This window comes from Quercus suber, unplaced genomic scaffold (genome assembly GCF_002906115.3).
Source record: "Quercus suber isolate HL8 unplaced genomic scaffold, Cork oak 2.0 scaffold_49, whole genome shotgun sequence".
Lineage (NCBI taxonomy): Eukaryota > Viridiplantae > Streptophyta > Magnoliopsida > Fagales > Fagaceae > Quercus > Quercus suber.
In genome coordinates, this window is record NW_027069514.1 from 1,030,336 (window position 1) to 1,051,727 (window position 21,392).

The following is a 21,392-nucleotide window of genomic DNA, read 5'->3' on the forward strand; positions in this document are numbered from 1 at the left end:
TTTACCCTATTTGACTAGAGAGGGAAAACCAGGTAGGGTTTCTGGCTATAAGCCTATATAGTTTGGATTATATTCTTTAATTCACGTTATCTCTATTTCTAACAAAATTTTCCTCCTGTTTTAATGATTTTGCAGACAAGCACGCTACCCGACCTCAGTTCAGTCTAGTCAACAGGGAGAGTTTAAATAGAATCTTGCGATCTGAGGTGTATGTGAACCCATCTGACGGCCAACTAAGGGCGACACACATAATCCTTAGGTATAAACCTATTTCCAAAGCATTTCAAGCTCCCAAGTGCATGGTAAAGGCCAAAGATCCTCGGCTTCACTGCATCAATGTAGCTTTTGAAGGATTTATTGTTCCCAAGGGCGTTCCGATTCCTGAAGGTACCCCTTTTACTCAGCCGTTATTTGTTGCTATTCCTTCTGTAGGAGCTTTATCATCGCGCTCCATTCTTCAGGAAGGGAAGGAGGAAGAAGAAGAAGAAGAAGAAGAAGAAGAAGAAGAACAAACTTCAGAGGGAGTTGTAGAGTTGTTGGATTCTGCAAACGAGTTTGAAGTATTCAATCAACTCCTATCTCCCGAGGTGATTTCTGACAAAATGGGCATCCAGAGAAAGAGTCAGAGGAGTTTGATGGACTTGATCAAAGGCCAGCCTGGAAAGGGAGCACCGGGGAAGTCAACTCAACCCAAACTCCCTCCTCCCCCTCCTCCTAAATCCCCTCTTCACCCTCCTCAATCATTCCAACCAACTGGGGTCGAACCTAATGATCCAAAGAGGAGGAGAGAGCCAAAAGATAAGGAAGTGATGGAGACTGGGAGATCTCATCCAATTCAGGAAGACAAGGTTCAACGAGCTGCGAAGCAGCAAAAGGTTAGCCATGGGCCTCAACAAGTGGTAGAAAGGACAACCACTCAGTCCTCGAAACCCGAGGCTTGGCTCCCTACACCCATGCTCCATGGCGAGCCCTTGAGGGAAGATGCCTCGATTAGGGACTTCAAGTGCAGAATTGGGTGCTAAGTAGCCTCGGCCTTAGAGGAAACTCTCCTACTTCCCAAGGACATGACCGAGCTGAGAGGCATAAAGAGGATCGAGGTTTTTCTGAATGCTAAAAGATATTTGGGCATGGTATGATACACTTCTTGCTTTGTTTATTTAATTATAAATGTCATACACACAATTTTGTTTATTACATCCCTAATTTTTTAAATAAATTTTTTTTTTAGGCTATTCAAGTCACTTTCAGGCTGGAAGAGTTAACCAATTCTTGCTACCAGCAATTAGACGAGGAGAGGAAGAGGCGTGCAACAGCTATGCAAACACTTACCATTGCTAAACAAAGCAACGCACAACTGAAGAAAAAGTTAGCCGAGGAAGAACATGCTCAGAAAAGTGCTGACTTAACCTTGGAGAGCACCCAATGACAAGTTGAGGACTGGAGGAAACATCTACGCGATGCTAATGACCAATTGGCAGCTTCCAAGGAACAGGTATCAACTCTGAAGAAGCAACTAGAGGAAGCCTTGAGGCTAAGAAACCAGGCTGAAAAAGAAAAGGCTAAGGCGGAGAAAGCAAAGACAGAGGCTGAAAAAGAAAAAGACCAAGCCGAACAGCATGGGAACGACGTCGGCGTTGCTGAGACTGAGAATAACTTCCGGGCTGAAGTGCCTGTGGTATGTCGGGCATACTGTGCCCAAACCTAGGAAGAAGCTCTCAACCGAGCTAGGGTTGAATCCTCTTCCAAATTGAAAAGGCTAGAAAACATTTATTTCCCTCCAGCTATACGAGCCTCAAGCCATTCTTCTCAACAAGAAGAGACATCCTCCACAATCGCTAATTCGTCCAAAGCAGTACAAACTCAGAATCCTCCTATTCTCAACCAGCAGAAGCACCCTGAAGTGCCTGAAGCTGCAAAAAATATTTCTTCGGACAAGGCAGTAGAGGGGCCTAAGGGTGGAACAACTTCTCAAAGCTTTGAATAGGCTTTGGCTTCTACCATCTTACCTGCTTGAGAGGTTCCAAAGGAAAAAGAGAAAGATGTTCCTCCTGAGGCAACTGGCAGAGCCCCCCAACTCAAGCTCCAAATAAAATTAAAACCTTAGTTAACGTAGTTAAATTCTTCTTGTTTTCCCTTTCACCTCTTTTTTTTATTATTATTTTTTTTTATTGGAGGACATTTTGAATTGTGATGTATATTTCCTTTTCCAAATTTATATGAGATATTGTTGCTCTCTCTATCACTTCTATAATTTTCTGCACGAATATTTTTTTTGTTTCTACATGATCCCAAGCAGCAGAAGGATAAAATCGGATACTATAAGGGAAAACTTGTATGATAACTAGAAACCAAAGTAGACTATAACAACGAACTCCACAGCCCCACAAAGGCTTGCTTTTAATTCCTTAAAAAGTATCCACATTTGAGAAAGTGTTCTAAGTGTTTAACCCATGGAGGTACTGAACACCTTAAAATGTTTTAAGTGATGCTCATGGGGTTTGCTTTGATACACAATTTTAGTTGCACTGACCATATTTAAAAAGCATTGACTCTTGCTAAGTTTGTTGTCTAGACGATCTGACATAACTTAGTTTCTATTTAATACTTCAATAGATGTCATAGTGTATTAATTTCCACTAAATTTGTGGTCCGAGGACCTGACATAACTTAGAGTACAATTTTTTCATCCAAATCCTCTAAGTAATAAGCACCTATTCCTGCTACAGATGTGATACAATACGTTCCTTCCCAATTAGGCCCTAACTTTCTCCAGGCTGGATTTTTGGTAGTTCCCAAGACTTTTCTCAATATCAAATCTCCTGGGGCCAACGGCCTCAACTTGATATTTGCATCATAACCTTGTTTTAGCTTGTGTTGGTAGTAGGCCAATTGAATCATCGCATTCTCTCGTCTTTCATCTATCAAGCCTAGATTCTTCTTCAACAGTTCATCATTTCCATCTGAGGTGAAAGTACTGGTCCTTAGTGTGGGAAAACCCGTTTCAAGAGGAATCACAGCCTCAGCCCCGTACGTCATTGAAAATGGGGTTTCGCCTGTTGACCGTCGAGGTGTTGTTCGATACGTTCAGAGAACATGTGGCAGCTCCTCCACCCATTTTCCCTTTGCATCATCCAACCTTTTTTTAAGCCCACCCACTATGACCTTGTTAATAGCCTCGGCTTGCCCATTTCCTTATGGATAGGCTAGAGTGGAATATCTGTTCTTTATCCCTAGATTGGAATAATACTTTCTAAAAGCCTTGCTGTCAAATTGAAGACCATTATCCGAGATGAGAGCTTGAGGAACCCCGAATCGAGTAATGATATTTTTCCAGACAAACCTCTTGACATCCACATCCCTGATATTAGCCAGAGGCTTAGCTTCGACCCACTTTGTAAAATAGTCTGTGCCGACTAGCAGATATTTCCTATTTCCTACCACTTTAGGGAAAGGACCAACGATATCCAAGCTCCACTGAGTAAAAGGCCAAGGACTAGAAAGAGGATTAAGAACTCCTCCCAGTTGATGGATGTTTGGTGCGAATCTTTGACATTGATCACACTTCCTAACATATTCATGTGCTTCTTTTTGCATGCCTGGCCACCAATACCCCTGAGTAATTGCCCGGTGAGATAAAGACCTTCCTCCAGTGTGATTCCCACAAATCCCTTCATGTAGCTCTTCTAGAAGTGCCTCTGAGGCTTCGGGGTGTACACAAAGCAGATATGGCCCAGAGAAAGAGTGTTTGTATAACTTTTTGTCCTCGGACAGCCAAAAACAATGAGTTTTTCGTCGTATCTTTTCAGCTTCCGATTTGTCCTCGGGCAGTATATCCTTCTCAAAGAATAACAATATAGGATCCATCCAACTACACGCCGAATTGATATGATTGACCTGAAGCGAGTCCCCTGTTACTGGGGTGGGTACGTTTAAGTCTTCAACCATTATCACTCGGGGCAAGTTTTGCGCCGAGGAGGTAGCAAGGGTAGTCAAAGAGTCTGCATGGGCATTTCCGCTCCTAGGGACATAGGTTACTTCAAAATTTACTTGCATACGCCTAACCTGGCCCATGTACTCCTGCATTCTTGTGTCCCGAGCTTCTAACTCCCCTCTAACCTGGCCCACGACCAGTCTCGAGTCCGAGAAAATCTCCACTATTTTTCCACCTAGTTTCTTGACCATCGTCATCCCCATTAATAAAGCTTCATAGTCTGCTTCGTTGTTAGTAGCTGAGAATCCCAACCTCAAAGACTTCTCGATAGTGACCTTTTTAGGAGATATCAGAACCAGCCCCACTCCTGACCCCCGCTGGTTTACTGCTCCATCCACATTCTCTTTCCAAGATAAGGCATGTTGCACGGAGACAAGGCCAACTGATTTTTCATCCATGCCATATGGGCTCGCTTCTATTTCTTCTTCAAGGCCTTCAGCAAATTTAGCTACCAGGTCGGTGAGAACTTGACCCTTCACAGAGGTACGAGGCATATANTTTATTATGGGCTCCTATTTAAGCCACTATTTTTGAAAAAAGTAAGCGAATACTCTAGATGCATTGGTGTAGAATATTTTTACAAACTTTTTATGGGAAAAAAAATTATTATTATTTTTTCTAAAAAAATAAAAAAATTATAATTTAATTTTAAAAATAGTAAATTAATTAATAGTAAATTAATAATTTAAATTAATTAATTAATTAATTTTAAAAGTAAAATAATTATTTAGATAGTGTAGGGACTCAAATTGGATCGGACCCAGAAGGATGGGTTTCTAACCCAAAAGCCCAAACAATAAATTTTTAAAGAGTGGGTAAAAACCTAGTTCCATTCAATAGAAAAGGTCATGATCATTGTGCAGCAAAGGACGCTTCAAACTAATCAAATGAAAAAACTCTCCTCGACTAGGTCTTAGGGGATATCTTTCTGGGTTCTATCTTTTTTCCTCCTTTCCTTTTTTTTCTCTAATGTCATCCATTTTCAAGTTATAAACCACGTTCCTCACCCCATTCTCACCGTACAGTGTAGGTTCTATTCTGGGAACTCCTTTCTGTCCCATCCAGACCTCCCGGAACTTTCGCTCACAGCCATAAAGCTGCTTGGTTACTGTTCAGGCATCACCTCCACATTAATGCCCAGAGAGTTAGTTGGAAGCATTTAATGTAGAGGTAGTAGCTTTAGAAGATATTTGTTATCTCTCCCGGTTCTCTCATTTGTTCTATATTCACTTTCCAGTTCTAATACAATTTGCGGAGTACCCTGAATAGTGAGATAGTTACATCCACCTCGGATTATGATATCCGAGGTGGATCTTATCCTCGACGCGTTTTGGGCCACTATATATGACTTCCATCCCTTTTTCTTATTCTACTCCCACAATATCTTTCTTTAACCATCTCGGCCAAGCGAATGTCCTCGGACTGGGCTATTGGGCCACAAGCCCATTTTCTACAATTTCCACATCATCTTTTTGGATAACCGCCCCACAATAGTCCTCAAAATCTCACTTTTTGTCACCTCAGAAAAAGGGAGATTTTGATATCTTGCCCTTACCCTTTCGTGGACTTCCCAATCTTCAAACGCCTTTCTACCTGCCCAAGGCACGCTCCTCACACTTCAGCATCAGGAGCACGCCATTATTAAATGATGACGGCTTTTTTGTCCCCACGTTCAACAGCAAGATATAAATCTAACGGTGGAGGATCTTCAGTATTTATGAGCGGGACTTTTCCTGCTTACAATTTCTGCGCCACTATAAAAGCTTTTCAAATCAACTCTCTTTTCAGTTACAAAAATCACACTAGCGTGTATTCACTGAACCTGTCTCTCTTCTCACTTCTCCACACCTCATAAATGGGTAGGTTCAAGAGTTTGGTGAGTCCGAAGAGGATATAAAGATATTTAGAGCTAAGTATAGGATTCTCCCAACAGTGGGCATGAGATATGCTTCCCCAGAAATGTGGGTAAACGATAGGAAAATGGGAGAAGTGGTCATCCCTATGATCGCTTTTATAAGGAGAGATGACTATTCCTATGGTAATCTCACTAGAAGTTATCTTAGATTCTTTAGTTATCTCCCACACAATGTGCCCCAAATATGTTCAGGGTGCTAGGGAGTATAGAAGCCCTAAATGAGAGGATGAACTTAGGTCTGACCCATCACGATGTGAATTGGATGTACAATCTTAATCATCTGAAGGGTCAGGGTTACTATCTTAAGTCTAGCATCCTGAAGTAAGGTTAATCCAATGCCTACATCGAATAAGGGATTAAAAGATGACTTTTTAATCTTTTCTGGGAAGTGGCATGATGGTTTACCCTATTTGACTAAAGGGAAAACCAGGTAGGGTTTCTGGCTATAAGCCTATATAGTTTGGATTTATTCTTTAATTCACGTTATCTCTATTTCTAACAAAATTTTCCTCCTGTTTTAATGATTTTGCAGACAAGCACGCTACCCGACCTCAGTTCAGTCTAGTCAACAGGGAGAGTTTAAAAGAATCTTGCGATCTGAGGTGTATGTGAACCCATCTGACGGCCAACTAAGGGCGGCACACATAATCCTTAGGTATAAACCTATTTCCAAAGCATTTCAAGCTCCCAAGTGCATGATAAAGGCCAAAGATCCTCAGTTCACTGCATCATGTAGCTTTGAAGGATTTATTGTTCCCAAGGGCGTTCCGATTCCTGAAGGTACCCCTTTTACTCAGCCGTTATTTGTTGCTATTCCTTCTGTAGGAGCTTTATCTCGCCTCCATTCTTCAGGAAGGGAAGGAGGAAGAAGAAGAAGAAGAAGAAGAAGAAGAAAAACAAACTTCAGAGGGAGTTGTAGAGTTTTGGATTCTGCAAACGAGTTTGAAGTATTCAATCAACTCCTATCTCCCGAGGTGATTTCTGACAAAATGGGCATCCAGAGAAAGAGTCAGAGGAGTTTGATGGACTTGATCAAAGGCCAGCCTGGAAAGGGAGCACCGGGGAAGTCAACTCAACCCAAACTCCCTCCTCCCCTCCTAATCCCCTCTTCACCCTCCTCAATCATTCCAACCAACTGGGTCGAACCTAATGATCCAAAGAGGAGGAGAGAGCCAAAAGATAAGGAAGTGATGGAGACTGGGAGATCTCATCCAATTCAGGAAGACAAGTTCAACGAGCTGCGAAGCAGCAAAAGGTTAGCCATGGGCCTCAACAAGTGGTAGAAAGGACAACCACTCAGTCCTCGAAACCCGAGGCTTGCTCCCTACACCTATGCTCCATGGCGAGCCCTTGAGGGAAGATGCCTCGATTAGGGACTTCTTTTTTTTTTTTTAATATGGGTTTTTGTTCCAGTGGGAGGTGGCCAGTGGTGGCGTGGTGGGCATGGTAGAGGTGCGGTGGTGGTAACTGGGCAGTGAAGGTGCAGTGCTAGAGGTTGAGGGAAGGTACATATGTGTGTGAGGAGAAAATTGGAAAAAAACAATAAAGAAAAAATATATTTTATTGTGTAGATATATTATTTTAATAAGTAGAATAGGAAAATAAAAGTTTGGATGCTAAGTGTATTGTAAAATGATATTGTATAAATAATAAAGTAGGTTTTGAAATGGTAAAATAGAATAGTTTGAAGAAACTTGATGTGAATGCTCTTACTTTTGCTACAAAAATATAGTGTACCTCTAGTCCCCAGTATTTCTCTTCTTTTGAGATGTTTCCATGACATGCAGAGCGGTAGTAGTGACCACTGGCCACTGCACCGCATTCAATACCAAAATACCACGTTATCATTCTAAAAACCACACGTCCATACCAGATCACCCAAAATCATATCTCTCGCCAAACTCCCTAATCACATGCACTCGATATCTGCCACATGTACACTCCGAAACAATCACATTTGCCCACATCTTCCTTAAACCCCAAAAAAAATCCAACCTCACCCATTAAAAGACCACCGTCTAACGACAAAAGGTGGCGCGCATCCAAACGGTCTCTTCATCCATAGGCTCAGATTTCCCTTATTCCCTTTCTCTTTAAATTTGAATCCACATCTAAGGCCTCATTTGATTTGTTGTCAAAAAAACAAAGTCACAATGTGAAAATGTATGGATTTATACACAAGAGAAGAAAGAGAGAACCGAAGGCCAAAAACGACGTCGTAAAGTTCAACTTGGAGTTGTTTTTAGGTTCTATATCGGTGATCGGAAGGCAGAGAGTGATGGAGGATGCGATGAAGGTGGTGCACGAGTTTGTTTCTGTGGCGGGAAACCCGTACGTTTTTTTCGAAGTGTACGATGGGCACGGTGGGGCCAGGGTGGCAAGTGCATGTAAGGAGAGGATGCACGCGATGCTGGAGAAGGAGGTGGTGGTGGTGGTGTAGGAAGGAGGGGGAGTGGTGGTGGAGTGGGAGAAGGTGATAAGGTCGTGCTTTTGGAAGATGGATAAAGAGGTGAGGACTGGAGGTGGTTGCAGTGGTGGTGGTGGGGCGAAGGTGGAGATGGCGGGGTCCATGGCAATGGTGGTGGTGGTTGGGAAGGAGAAGGTAGTGGTGGCTAATTGTGGAGACTCGAGTGCTGTCCTTTGTCGCGACGGTGTCGGCGTGCCACTGTCACATGATCATAAGGTGAAGTGGCAAATTTCATATTCTTTCTAATTTAACAAACGTGGCAAATTATAGAGTTAATAAGCTAATTGGGCCAATTTTACTTTATTCTACTGAGTTTACTCTACTCTCCCTTAATCCAAATAGATCATTAATTTAGTAATGTCACGGACATAACTTTTTTTTATAATAAACTTTTTTTTTTAAATAAGATAAAATTTCTATTCTAACCTAATCTAAGTATATATATGTGTGTGTGTGTGTGTGTGAAACTCTCTCTTAGATACTTAAACTTCGTCCCTTACCCCCAACACCCCACAAGTATTTATACATGTGGAGTGACCACCGCACCAAGGGTGCGCGGCGGTTTTATAATGAACTTCACAATAATTGAAATCGTTCACATTCATAGGCTCATTACTTAGGTTGGCTGCTACTTTAATAGTTGTGAAATTTTTTGTGAAAAAATGTTGAATCTGAATTATGATATTTATTATAATTAATACTTCACTATCATATGAGATTATCACTTTTATAATAATTTTAATTTGTCAACTCAATCGTTCTAGGGAAAAAAAAAAAGAAAAAAAAAGAAGAAATGAAATTTGTTGTGACAATTTTTTTTTTTTTTTTTTGTGTTTTTTGTGTTTTTTTTTTTTTTCTGTTGTGAAGCTTGGTTTTTTTTTTTTTTAATATGGGTTTTTGTTCCAGTGGAAGGTGGCCAGTGGTGGCGTGGTGGGCATGGTGGAGGCGCGGTGGTGGTAACTGGGCAGTGAAGGCACAGTGCTAGAGGTTGAAGGAAGGTACATATGTGTGTGAGGAGAAAATTGGAAAAAAAACAAAAAAGAAAAAATATATTTTATTGTGTAGATATATTATTTTAATAAGTAGAATAGGAAAATAAAAGTTGGGATGCTAAGTATATTGTAAAATGATATTGTATAAATAATAAAGTAGGTTTTGAAATGGTAAAATAGAATAGTTTGAAGAAACTTGATGCGAATGCTCTTACTTTTGCTGCAAAAATATAGTGTACCTCTAGTCCCCAGTATTTCTCTTCTTTTGAGATGTTTCCATGACATGCAGAGCGGTAGTAGTGACCACTGGCCACTGCACCGCATTCAATACCAAAACACCATGTTATCGTTCTAAAAACCACACGTCCATACCAGATCACCCAAAATCATATCTCTCGCCAAAATCCCTAATCACATGCACTCGATATTTGCCACATGTACACTCCGAAACAATCACATTTGTCCACATCTTCCTTAAACCCCAAAAAAAATCCAACCTCACCCGTTAAAAGACCACCGTCTAACGACAAAAGGTGGCGCACATCCAAACAGTCTCTTCATCCATAGGCTCAGATTTCCCTCATTCCCTTTCTCTTTAAATTTGAATCCACATCTAAGTCCTCGTTTGATTTGTTGTCAGAAAAACAAAGTCATAATGTGAAAATGTATGGATTTATACACAAGAGAAGAAAGAGAGAACCGAAGGCCAAAAACGACGTCGTAAAGTTCAACTTGGAGTTGTTTTCAGGTTTGATATCGGTGATCGGAAGGCAGAGAATGATGGAGGACGCGATGAAGGTGGTGCACGAGTTTGTTTCTGTGGCGGGAAACCCGTACGATTTTTTCGGAGTGTACGATGGGCACGGTGGGGCCAGGGTGGCAAGTGCATGTAAGGAGAGGATGCACGCGATGCTGGAGAAGGAGGTGGTGGTGGTGGTGGAGGAGGGAGGGGGAGTGGTGGTGGAGTGGGAGAAGGTGATAAGGTCGTGCTTTTGGAAGATGGATAAGGAGGTGAGGACTGGAGGTGGTTGCGGTGGTGGTGGTGGGGCGAAGGTGGAGATGGCGGGGTCCATGGCAATGGTGGTGGTGGTTGGGAAGGAGAAGGTAGTGGTGGCTAATTGTGGAGACTCGAGAGCTATCCTTTGTCGCGACGGTGTCGCCGTGCCACTGTCACGTGATCATAAGGTGAAGTGGCAAATTTCATATTCTTTCTAATTTAACAAACGTGGCAAATTATAGAGTTAATAAGCTAATTGGGCCAATTTTACTTTATTCTACTGAGTTTACTCTACTCTCCCTTAATCCAAACGGATCATTAATTTAGTAATGTCACGGACATAACTTTTTTTTATAATAAACTTTTTTTTAAACAAGATAGAATTTCTATTCTAACCTAATCTAAGTATATATATATATATGTGTGTGTGTGTGTGTGTGTATGTGTGTGTGTGTGTGTGTGTGTGTGAAACTCTCTCTTAGATACTTAAACTCCGACCCTTACCCCCAACACCCCACAAGTATTTATACATGTGGAGTGACCACCGCACCAAGGGTGCGCGGCGGTTTTATAATGAACTTCACAATAATTGAAATCGTTCACATTCATAGGTTCATTACTTAGGTTGGCTGCTACTTTAACAGTTGTGAAATTTTTTGTAAAAAAATGTTGAATCTGAATTATGATATTTATTATAATTAATACTTCACTATCATATGAGATTATCACTTTTATAATAATTTTAATTTGTCAACTCAATCGTTCTAGGGAAAAAAAAAAAAAAGAAGTGAAATTTGTTGTGACAATAGATTTATTGTTTGAGAAAAACACTGCTCAAGATGAGATTTAATTAATGCAGGTATAAGAAAGAAAAATAACTAAGGTAATAATTTATATATTTATTTAATATTAATTTGATTCCCATATAAATTTTAGGAGGGGGGGGGAACTATATGAATTTGATTTCAGATGGTAATTTCTATCAAGGTATCGGTATGGACCATATATATAGTTCAAGTGAACTGCAATGATTTAAAAAAGAAAAAGAAAAAAAGGGTGGTTGAGGGAGCTGTTTAAGACTAGGGTCAGTATTGGGTCTCTAGTTGAGTTTGCCAATCTACAAGGATTACCATTTCACACCCACAAAGTGGCTTGTCATTGCAAATTTTCAGTTCTAGATAATGCAACCATGACAATTTTGAACTTCATCAAGCATTAGACTGTATCTAATACCCTTATATTTTTAGCTGATAGTAGCTTAGAAGTCAACACCTTTACACTATAAGATGCTAGGATACATAATGGGAAAATTTTGTCAGCATTTCAAAATTCAGAGCATGACTATAGGTTTTAGTAACCTAAAATATTGGAAAACCAAAAGGTGTGTGCTATATGGAGCTTATTCCAATGACAATGTCCCTATAAGTGTTAAAATTCTTCTTTTCTCACTTTTTTTCTTCTTTGAATTGGTCATTGTCGCAGTAATTTTTTGTTATACAACGCTATAATTCATTGTTTGAGTCTACATTGATGGAGACAAGTGTGTGTGTGTGTGTGTGTGTGTGTGTTAACCAGCTTTAATAAATCCACATAGCAGATTACAATTTCATTGGAATTGAATGTAGCAGTATCACAATATGAATCATTCTATAGTTTTCTTTTGCATTTTGTGATGTCAAGATGATGTGGTGAACCAATATATAGAAGTAGACCAAGTATTGTACTATGTAGTATGACCTTTGTTTTCTTATTTAGTAACTTAAGGTGGTATTGATTTGTTGCAACATAATGCTATTGTCAAGATAGTACAAAGAAGGATAGAAAGGATCATGACAAAATCAAAGATCAAGGAAAGAAGAAAGTTCTCAAATCTGCTTAAATGACAGAGAACAGTATTTATTTTATTTTATACTATACAACTATACGACATGTAGCTTTGTAATACTGTATATAAGTTTTAGTAATTAGCATGTGGATAGCACGTGTGTGGTTAGTTCTGTTAGTTAGGCTTGGAGGAAATTCTGGTAGTTAGTTATTTTGCTTCCTTTGTTTTCTTTTCTCTTGTATATATATACATAGCTTTGTAATGGTTCTTCAATTAATACAATATATAGAAATTCTTCAATTCTAGAATCTTCTTTCTCTGTGTTCCTAATATGGTATCACAACAATTTTTGGCTTCTGCTTAAGTTTCTCAAACAAATTTCTCAATTCCTTTTTCCCAAAAGTTAGGGTTTTTTTCTTTAGAATCTCGAGGCTTCCTCTAATCAAGCTTCTACAAGCATCACCATTGACGAATCGCATCCATTCTTTCTTCATCTTGCTGAAAGTCCTAGTGCGATATTAGTTTCACAACCATTGATTGGAGGTGAAAACTATCCTACATGGACACGATCTATGGAAAGAGGTCTTAGGATCAAGAACAAGTTTTGGTTGATTAATGGATCAGCTTCTTTGACTTCAGCCATGGAGAAAGTTCCTTTCTTGGTTCAAAGCTGGGCATGATGCAATGATATTGTGGTTTCTTGGATCATCAACTGTGTTTCTCCTAAGATTGCTACAAGCATGGTGTATCATAAGAATGCTAAGGAAGTTTGGAAAAAGCTTCAAAACATGTTTTCTCTGGGTAGTGGACCTAGGGTTTATCAATTGTAGAAGGATCTAGCAAGTTTTTCTCAAGGTGAGCTGTCTATGACTGAGTACTTCACCAATCTTTCAATTATGTGGGATGAAATATAGAATTATGAACCTCTTCCTACCTATTCTTGTGAAAAGTGTGTGTGCCATGTGAATGAGAAGATCTCTAATATTCATCACAAGGAAGCTATTATGCAACTTTTGATGGGTCTCAATGATTCTTTCTCTCACATCTGGGGACAAATCTTGTTGATGGATCTTATTCCATCGATTGAGAAAGTGTACTCCTTGTTGATTCAAGATGAGAAGCAAAGATTAGTTGGGCATGGTAGCAACAATGGTCCTTTTGTGGAGTCCACAACACTTGCAGCAAAGACCATGAATCTTGATTCCAAGACCTTCAAGAAAGGTAAGGAAAAGCCCACTTGCAGCCAATGTGGATTGCGTGATCACACCATGGAGAAGTGCTACAAGCTCCATGGCTAACCCCCTAGCTACAAGATTAAGCCAAGGGCTAATCAAGTTTCATCTTTTAATGCTGCTCAAGAATCTGTTGCTGTTACCACTCAACAAGCCTTTCCTTTTACAATGGAGCAATGTCAGAAATTACTTGCTATGATAGGAGGGACTGATGCTCAGACCAACACTGTTACCATGGCAAATAATGTTGCTTTCAATCAAGTTTCACGTTCTCAGTCCACACCCCTAGCAGGTAATCTCAAGCACTCCATAATTTCTACTAAACTTGTGAATTGAACTGCCTTTGGTGTTGATACTTGGGTCATAGATACAGGAGCAAGTGATCATATAGTTTGTTTTGTCTCTCTTTTTCAATCTTATACCACTGTTTCTCATTGTGTTGTTAAATTGCCTAATGGTGAATCAACACCTGTCACTCACATTAGCATTGTTAAATTTTCTAATTCCCTTAGTCTTGATCATGTTCTTTGTGTTCCTTCTTTCTCATTCAATCTCTTGTCTGTCAGTCAACTTACTCAAAGATTGCCTTTGTGTCTTGTATTTCTATCTCAATGTTGTTTCATTCAGGACCTTTCATGTTGGAAGACAATTGGAGTGGGTGAAGTCCATAATGGTTTGTATCTGCTACAGAAGAGTACTTCCAGGACTACACCTTTTCTGTCGGATCATCTTTCCATTCACAAGTCCTTCAAGTCAGTTTTTTCTTCTTCTGTTTCTACTAAAGACATGCCAATCTTGTGGCATTTTAGATTAGGCCATCCATCTTTGAGTAGAATTTCAGTTTTACAAAATGTATTGCCTTCTTTTTCTGCTCAATGTACTGATGTTTGTACCATCTGCCCTTTGACTAAGCAAAAGAGATTGTCTTTTCCTTCTCACAATAATCTGTGTAATGAACCTTTTTTCCTTAATTCATGTGGATGTCTGGGGTCTATATTCTATTTGCACTCATGATGGTTTTAAGTTTTTCTTTACGATTATTGATAATGCTACTAGGTCTACTTGGGTGTAACTCATGAAAGCTAAATCAGATGTTAAACATCTTTTAACTTCATTTTGTAACATGGTTTACACCCAATTTAACACTGGTATTAAAGCCATCAGATCAGACAATGCCCTTGAGTTCTCTTTACCTGATTTTTATAGTGCTCATGGTATTGTGCATCAAAAGAGTTGTGCCTATACACCACAGTAAAATTCTGTTGTTGAAAGGAAGTACCAACATCTTTTGAATGTTGTTAGGTCTCTTAAAATCCAATCTAGTCTTCCTTCTGCTTATTGGGGTGATTGCATCCTTACTGCCACCTACCTCATTAATAGACTGCCTGTCCCTTTGTTACATAACAAGTCTCCTTTTGAACTCCTTTTTCATAAACAACCCTCTTTTGATCATTTTAGAGTCTTTGGTTGTTTATGTTTTATATCTACTCATTCTATTCATAGGTTGAAATTTGACTTTAGAGCACTTCCTTGTGTCTTCCTAGGTTACCTCTTCAATATGAAAAGTTACAAAGTCCTTAATCTGCATACTAGGAAGATCTCTATTTCTAGAGATGTTATTTTTCATGAATCAATCTTTCCTTTTTCTCCATCTTATAAGTCTTTGTTGTCTAAGTCACCTCCATTGTCAATCCCTTTACCTGCTTCTTGTAATCCTGACTTTGATGTTTCCTCTAGTCCTGGGTTTTTTCTGCAAGTACACCTCTGAGTATCTTATCTAGTCATTCTACCATTTTAGTTATTCTTTAACAATTCCCTTGCCTGCTGATTAACATGATGCTATCCCTGATCAGTCCAATTCCATGTCTATTGTTCATCATGCTATTTTACCTGATCTTTCCCCTTCTTTGCCTCTATCAGCTTGTTTCCCTTAGAAAATCTACTAGGGTTAGTCATAAGCCTGCTTATTTAGATGCTTACCAGTGTAATCAAATCTCTTCTAGTACTGTCCATCCTTTGTCTTCCTACTTGTCTTCTCATAGGTTATCACTTAAACACTTGCATTTCTGTAATATGCTTTCATCCATTGAGGAGCCTAAGTTTTATCACTAGGCAGTTAAGGATCCCTAGTGGAGAGAAGCTATGGCGGTTGAGATTTCTGCCCTTGAAGCTAACCATACTTGGGTTCTCACTCCTTAACATTCTCATAAGAAGACTATTGGGTGTAAATGGGTGTATAAGGTGAAATATAAGTTTGATGGGAGTGTGGAGAGGTATAAGGCCAGGTTGGTTGCTAAAGGCTTCACTCAAAAGGAAGGCCTTGACTATTTAGAGACTTTTTCTTCTGTTGCTAAGTTGGTTTTTGTTAAATGCCTCCTTGCAGTAGCTACTGTGCAAGGCTAGTATCTATGTCAACTTGATGTGAACAATGCCTTCCTTCATGGTGATTTGAAGGAAGAGGTATATATGGCCCTTCCACTAGGCTTCCGCAGCAAAAGGGGGCTTGTATGTAAGCTTGTTAAATCATTGTACGATTTGAAACAAGCTTCCAGACAATGGTTTTCTAAGTTCTCCACTGCTTTAGTCATGCTAGGCTTTACTCAATTTAGAGTTGATTACTCTTTGTTTACTAAGAAGACTTCTACTTCATTCATTGCTCTTTTAGTGTATGTTGATGATATTTTAATTGCTAGTGACAAGCAGCATGCAGTGGATGAGTTAAAGGTTCTTGATCAACAATTTAAATTGAAGGACTTAGGTGACTTAAAGTTCTTTTTGGGTCTTGAAGTGGCAAGGACAGCAAGTGGCATTAGCTTGTGTCAAAGGAAGTACATACTAGAACTATTGAAAGATGCTGGCATGATAGGGTGTAAACCAACTAAGATTCCAATCGATCCAAATGTCAAGCTCAGTAAATATAAATGTAAGGCTTTGCAAGATCCTAGCTCTTATAGGAGGCTTATAGGAAGGCTTTTGTACTTAACCATAACCAGACCTAATATCACTTTTGCAGTGAACCGATTAAGTCAATTCATGGCATATCCTAGAGAACCACAATTACCTGCATCCAATAAAGTGTTGCAGTACCTCAAGGCAACACCAGGTCAGGGTCTATTCTTTTCAAGCAAGTCAGACCTGCACCTGAAAGCCTTCACAGATGCACACTGGGTTGCTTGTCCTGACACTAGAAGGTCTGTAACTGGGTTTTGTGTCTTTCTTGGTGAGCTTTTAATCAACCTAGAAGTATAAAAAGCAGCAAACAGTCTCAAGATCCTTAGGAGAGTCAGAGTGTTGAGCCATGGCAATAGCTATTTGTGAAGTCATTTGGCTTTTGTATTTGCTTAGTGATATTCAAGTCAAGCACCCTCAAGCAGCTCTTCTGTTCTGTGATAGTCAAGCAGCTCTTCACATTGCTGCAAACCCAGTTTTCCATGAAAGGACAAAACATATTGAGACAGATTGTCACCTAGTGAGGGATAAGGTTTTGGAAGGGTTTATCATAATGTTACATGTTAAAACTAATTCCCAAATTGCAGATTTGTTGACAAAGGCCTTAAATGCTCATCAATTTTCTTTTCTTGTGTCCAAGTTGAATATGGTCAATATACATGCCCCTCTTCCATTTGAGGGGGAGTGTCAAGATAGTACAAAGAAGGATAGAAAGGATCATGACAAAATCAAAGATCAAGGGAAGAAGAAAGTTCTCAAATCTACTTAAACGATAGTGAACAGTATTTGTTTTATTTTATACTATACAACTATAAGACATGTAGCTTTGTAATACTGTATATAAGTTTTAGTAATTAGCATGTGGATAGCACATGTGTGGTTAGTTCTATTAGTTAGGCTTAGAGAAAATTCTGGTAGTTAGTTATTTCGCTTCCCCTATTTTCTTTTCTCTTGTATATATATACATAGCTTTGCAATGGTTCTTCAATTAATGCAATATACAGAAATTCTTCAATTCCAGAATCTTCCCTTTGCTTTCCTAATAGCTATAACAAGTGAATTGTGCTTTACACAAAAGTTTCGCATAAATCTTTTTCACGGACATATCAAGGAAAGGGGTGAGATGGGATGGACAATAGACCCCCACTCCCTTGACGCGAGGTCTGTGCATAGGCTTGCATACAACCTGTATGCAACTAAAATTAAAGGTAACAAGTGCAAAGAGGTTGATGATACCAAAAATTGTCAGTGAGCCACACGGTCCTCACATGCTCTAAACAAAACCTACAAAACAGAAACAAAGAAGACTTTGTAGAGAGTACTAGTGTGGTACCAACCAAATATCCTTCGAATATTAAGTTAGAGAACTTTCACAATTCTAGAGTATCAAAACTAGGGTAAATTATGCGTACCTCGATTTGTAAGGGCTTTGGAGTTTTTATAATGGTGTAGAGTTGACATTCGTTTTTTGGCAGAGAGGGTTTTTTTCCTTATAGGGAAGATCCTCAGTAATGCATATATTTTGCAGGATCCCTTCCTAATAGGGATTCCCTTGACTAGGGTTAACCATGTGGTATAAGATATTTCCTTACATAGATATTAATGGAGGCCAAGCAAAGCCACGCTGACCCATCACGCTCTTTTATTCCCGTCGGCTTCTTTCTTCCCGTTGGCCTCTCGTTCCGTCATTTCGTGTAGATGTCGTCGGGTATTGAAGTGGGGTCGTCGGCCAATGGCATAGTCGCTTTCATACTTCCGTACATACATGTGAAGCTGACGGGCTAAATGGAGCCATTGGCTTCCTCGTATGTAACGAGTGTACTTCTTTCTGAAAACACCCTTGTCAGAGGTAAACCCACAAAATTTGTAGAATCATATCGTTGCACAGAGTTGCAACTTGGAACTTTATCAAAAGCCATTTCACTTGAAACCTTCTTAGAAAAAACTAATGGGAATCACAATTACTTCTTGTGCAGCCGGACAGAGCTGATGAAATGGAGAGAGTGGAAGCAGATGGAGGAAGGATCTTAAACTGGAATGGCTCTCGTGTCCTTGGTGTACTTGCTACTTCAAGATCTATAGGTATGTGCCCAAGTTACGTATGTACTTGTTCCACCTCCTATATTCATATGTTTGATTATAGTTTTGACTTTGATATGATGCAGGAGATCACTATTTGAGGCCATATGTGATATCCGAACCAGAGGTCACTGTCACAGAGCGAACTGAGTTAGATGACTTCCTTGTAATAGCCAGTGATGGTCTATGGGATGTTGTCTCAAACGAGTTTGCCTGCGAGGTCGTAAGAAGATGTCTTGATGGCCAAATCAAGCGGAGGATTTCAGAGGTGTCGAGTGAAAGTACTGCTGGAGATGCTGCAGCAATTCTAGCAGAGCTGGCAATGTCTCGGGGGAGCAATGATAATATCAGTGTCATAGTAGTGGAGTTGAAGAAGTGACAATATCAATGTCATAGTAGTGGAGTCGAAGAAGTAGAACTACTGCAATTCTTGTTAATATAGATATGATATCATTGATCTCTTTTATCGATATGATATCATTGATCTCTTTTTCTGGTAAACTTCAATGCTGTACTGCTAGAGTTGTTAAATGAATGTACAGGGCTGTTTGGGTATACACGTGAGGAAAAATAAACAACTTTTGAATTAAATAATAAACTTAAATTTTTAGGCTTAAACTTTGGTGTGTGGTTAGTTCTATTAGTTAGGCTTAGAGAAAATTCTGGTAGTTAGTTATTTCGCTTCCCCTATTTTCTTTTCTCTTGTATATATATACATAGCTTTGCAATGGTTCTTCAATTAATGCAATATACAGAAATTCTTCAATTCCAGAATCTTCCCTTTGCTTTCCTAATAGCTATAACAAGTGAATTGTGCTTTACACAAAAGTTTCGCATAAATCTTTTTCACGGACATATCAAGGAAAGGGGTGAGATGGGATGGACAATAGACCCCCACTCCCTTGACGCGAGGTCTGTGCATAGGCTTGCATACAACCTGTATGCAACTAAAATTAAAGGTAACAAGTGCAAAGAGGTTGATGATACCAAAAATTGTCAGTGAGCCACACGGTCCTCACATGCTCTAAACAAAACCTACAAAACAGAAACAAAGAAGACTTTGTAGAGAGTACTAGTGTGGTACCAACCAAATATCCTTCGAATATTAAGTTAGAGAACTTTCACAATTCTAGAGTATCAAAACTAGGGTAAATTATGCGTACCTCGATTTGTAAGGGCTTTGGAGTTTTTATAATGGTGTAGAGTTGACATTCGTTTTTTGGCAGAGAGGGTTTTTTTCCTTATAGGGAAGATCCTCAGTAATGCATATATTTTGCAGGATCCCTTCCTAATAGGGATTCCCTTGACTAGGGTTAACCATGTGGTATAAGATATTTCCTTACATAGATATTAATGGAGGCCAAGCAAAGCCACGCTGACCCATCACGCTCTTTTATTCCCGTCGGCTTCTTTCTTCCCGTTGGCCTCTCGTTCCGTCATTTCGTGTAGATGTCGTCGGGTATTGAAGTGGGGTCGTCGGCCAATGGCATAGTCGCTTTCATACTTCCGTACATACATGTGAAGCTGACGGGCTAAATGGAGCCATTGGCTTCCTCGTATGTAACGAGTGTACTTCTTTCTGAAAACACCCTTGTCAGAGGTAAACCCACAAAATTTGTAGAATCATATCGTTGCACAGAGTTGCAACTTGGAACTTTATCAAAAGCCATTTCACTTGAAACCTTCTTAGAAAAAACTAATGGGAATCACAATTACTTCTTGTGCAGCCGGACAGAGCTGATGAAATGGAGAGAGTGGAAGCAGCAGGAGGAAGGATCTTAAACTGGAATGGCTCTCGTGTCCTTGGTGTACTTGCTACTTCAAGATCTATAGGTATGTGCCCAAGTTACGTATGTACTTGTTCCACCTCCTATATTCATATGTTTGATTATAGTTTTGACTTTGATATGATGCAGGAGATCACTATTTGAGGCCATATGTGATATCCGAACCAGAGGTCACTGTCACAGAGCGAACTGAGTTAGATGACTTCCTTGTAATAGCCAGTGATGGTCTATGGGATGTTGTCTCAAACGAGTTTGCCTGCGAGGTCGTAAGAAGATGTCTTGATGGCCAAATCAAGCGGAGGATTTCAGAGGTGTCGAGTGAAAGTACTGCTGGAGATGCTGCAGCAATTCTAGCAGAGCTGGCAATGTCTCGGGGGAGCAATGATAATATCAGTGTCATAGTAGTGGAGTTGAAGAAGTGACAATATCAATGTCATAGTAGTGGAGTCGAAGAAGTAGAACTACTGCAATTCTTGTTAATATAGATATGATATCATTGATCTCTTTTATCGATATGATATCATTGATCTCTTTTTCTGGTAAACTTCAATGCTGTACTGCTAGAGTTGTTAAATGAATGTACAGGGCTGTTTGGGTATACACGTGAGGAAAAATAAACAACTTTTGAATTAAATAATAAACTTAAATTTTTAGGCTTAAACTTTGGTCTAAATTGAAGGCTTCTCACTTGTTATATTCTCAACAAGTGGTGCATGTATGGAAAGCCTAATCCATACGAATGATCTTAGAAGAAGGTTCAACAAGATCAAAGAAGAATGATGCAATATTGAGAGATTCCCATTGTATACAGTCATCAAACGGTTGCAAATTTGATCATATCTCTCCTCAACAACCTTCCTTTAAAGCCTGAAGCTCTGGACAAGTTTCGGTGACTCTGTAAATAATTTTCTTTACAGCCGATGGCCTTATATAGGATGCTTTTGCAGCCAATGACACCAAAATCACATTCACAATTCTTGATACCATCCTGTTGGGCGCAATGGTATTGATTGACACAAGCCACAAATCCAGTGCCCGCCCATTGCTTTGATCCTCACCCGTTAAAAGAGTATATTATAAATACCCACATGCCTCGTCACCAGAAGAAAAATGTTTTCGCACGAATTCAAGATTATTATTTCTGATTGTTTTTGAAAT

The 21,392-nt window shown here is 39.5% G+C and overlaps 3 protein-coding genes across 3 annotated transcripts; all 3 read left to right on the forward strand.

Moving 5' to 3' along the window:
* The first annotated feature begins 1,064 nt into the window (after positions 1-1,064).
* On the forward strand, positions 1,065-1,984 carry LOC136066857 (uncharacterized). The gene is made up of 4 exons (XM_065771819.1): positions 1,065-1,130; positions 1,229-1,394; positions 1,479-1,691; positions 1,782-1,984. The coding sequence occupies exons 1-4, from the start codon at positions 1,065-1,067 to the stop codon at positions 1,982-1,984; spliced, it is 648 nt and encodes a 215-aa protein (XP_065627891.1).
* An 8,044-nt stretch (positions 1,985-10,028) lies between these two features.
* Positions 10,029-20,983, forward strand: LOC112023869 (probable protein phosphatase 2C 8). Its single transcript, XM_024056492.2, has 3 exons — positions 10,029-10,550; positions 20,175-20,280; positions 20,364-20,983. The coding sequence occupies exons 1-3, from the start codon at positions 10,029-10,031 to the stop codon at positions 20,654-20,656; spliced, it is 921 nt and encodes a 306-aa protein (XP_023912260.1). The 3' UTR covers positions 20,657-20,983.
* Positions 17,740-19,007, forward strand: LOC112023867 (probable protein phosphatase 2C 8). Its single transcript, XM_065771784.1, has 2 exons — positions 17,740-18,450; positions 18,534-19,007. Exons 1-2 carry the CDS (start codon positions 18,363-18,365, stop codon positions 18,824-18,826), a joined length of 381 nt encoding a protein of 126 aa, XP_065627856.1. The 5' UTR covers positions 17,740-18,362; the 3' UTR covers positions 18,827-19,007.
* Positions 20,984-21,392: the final 409 nt, after the last annotated feature.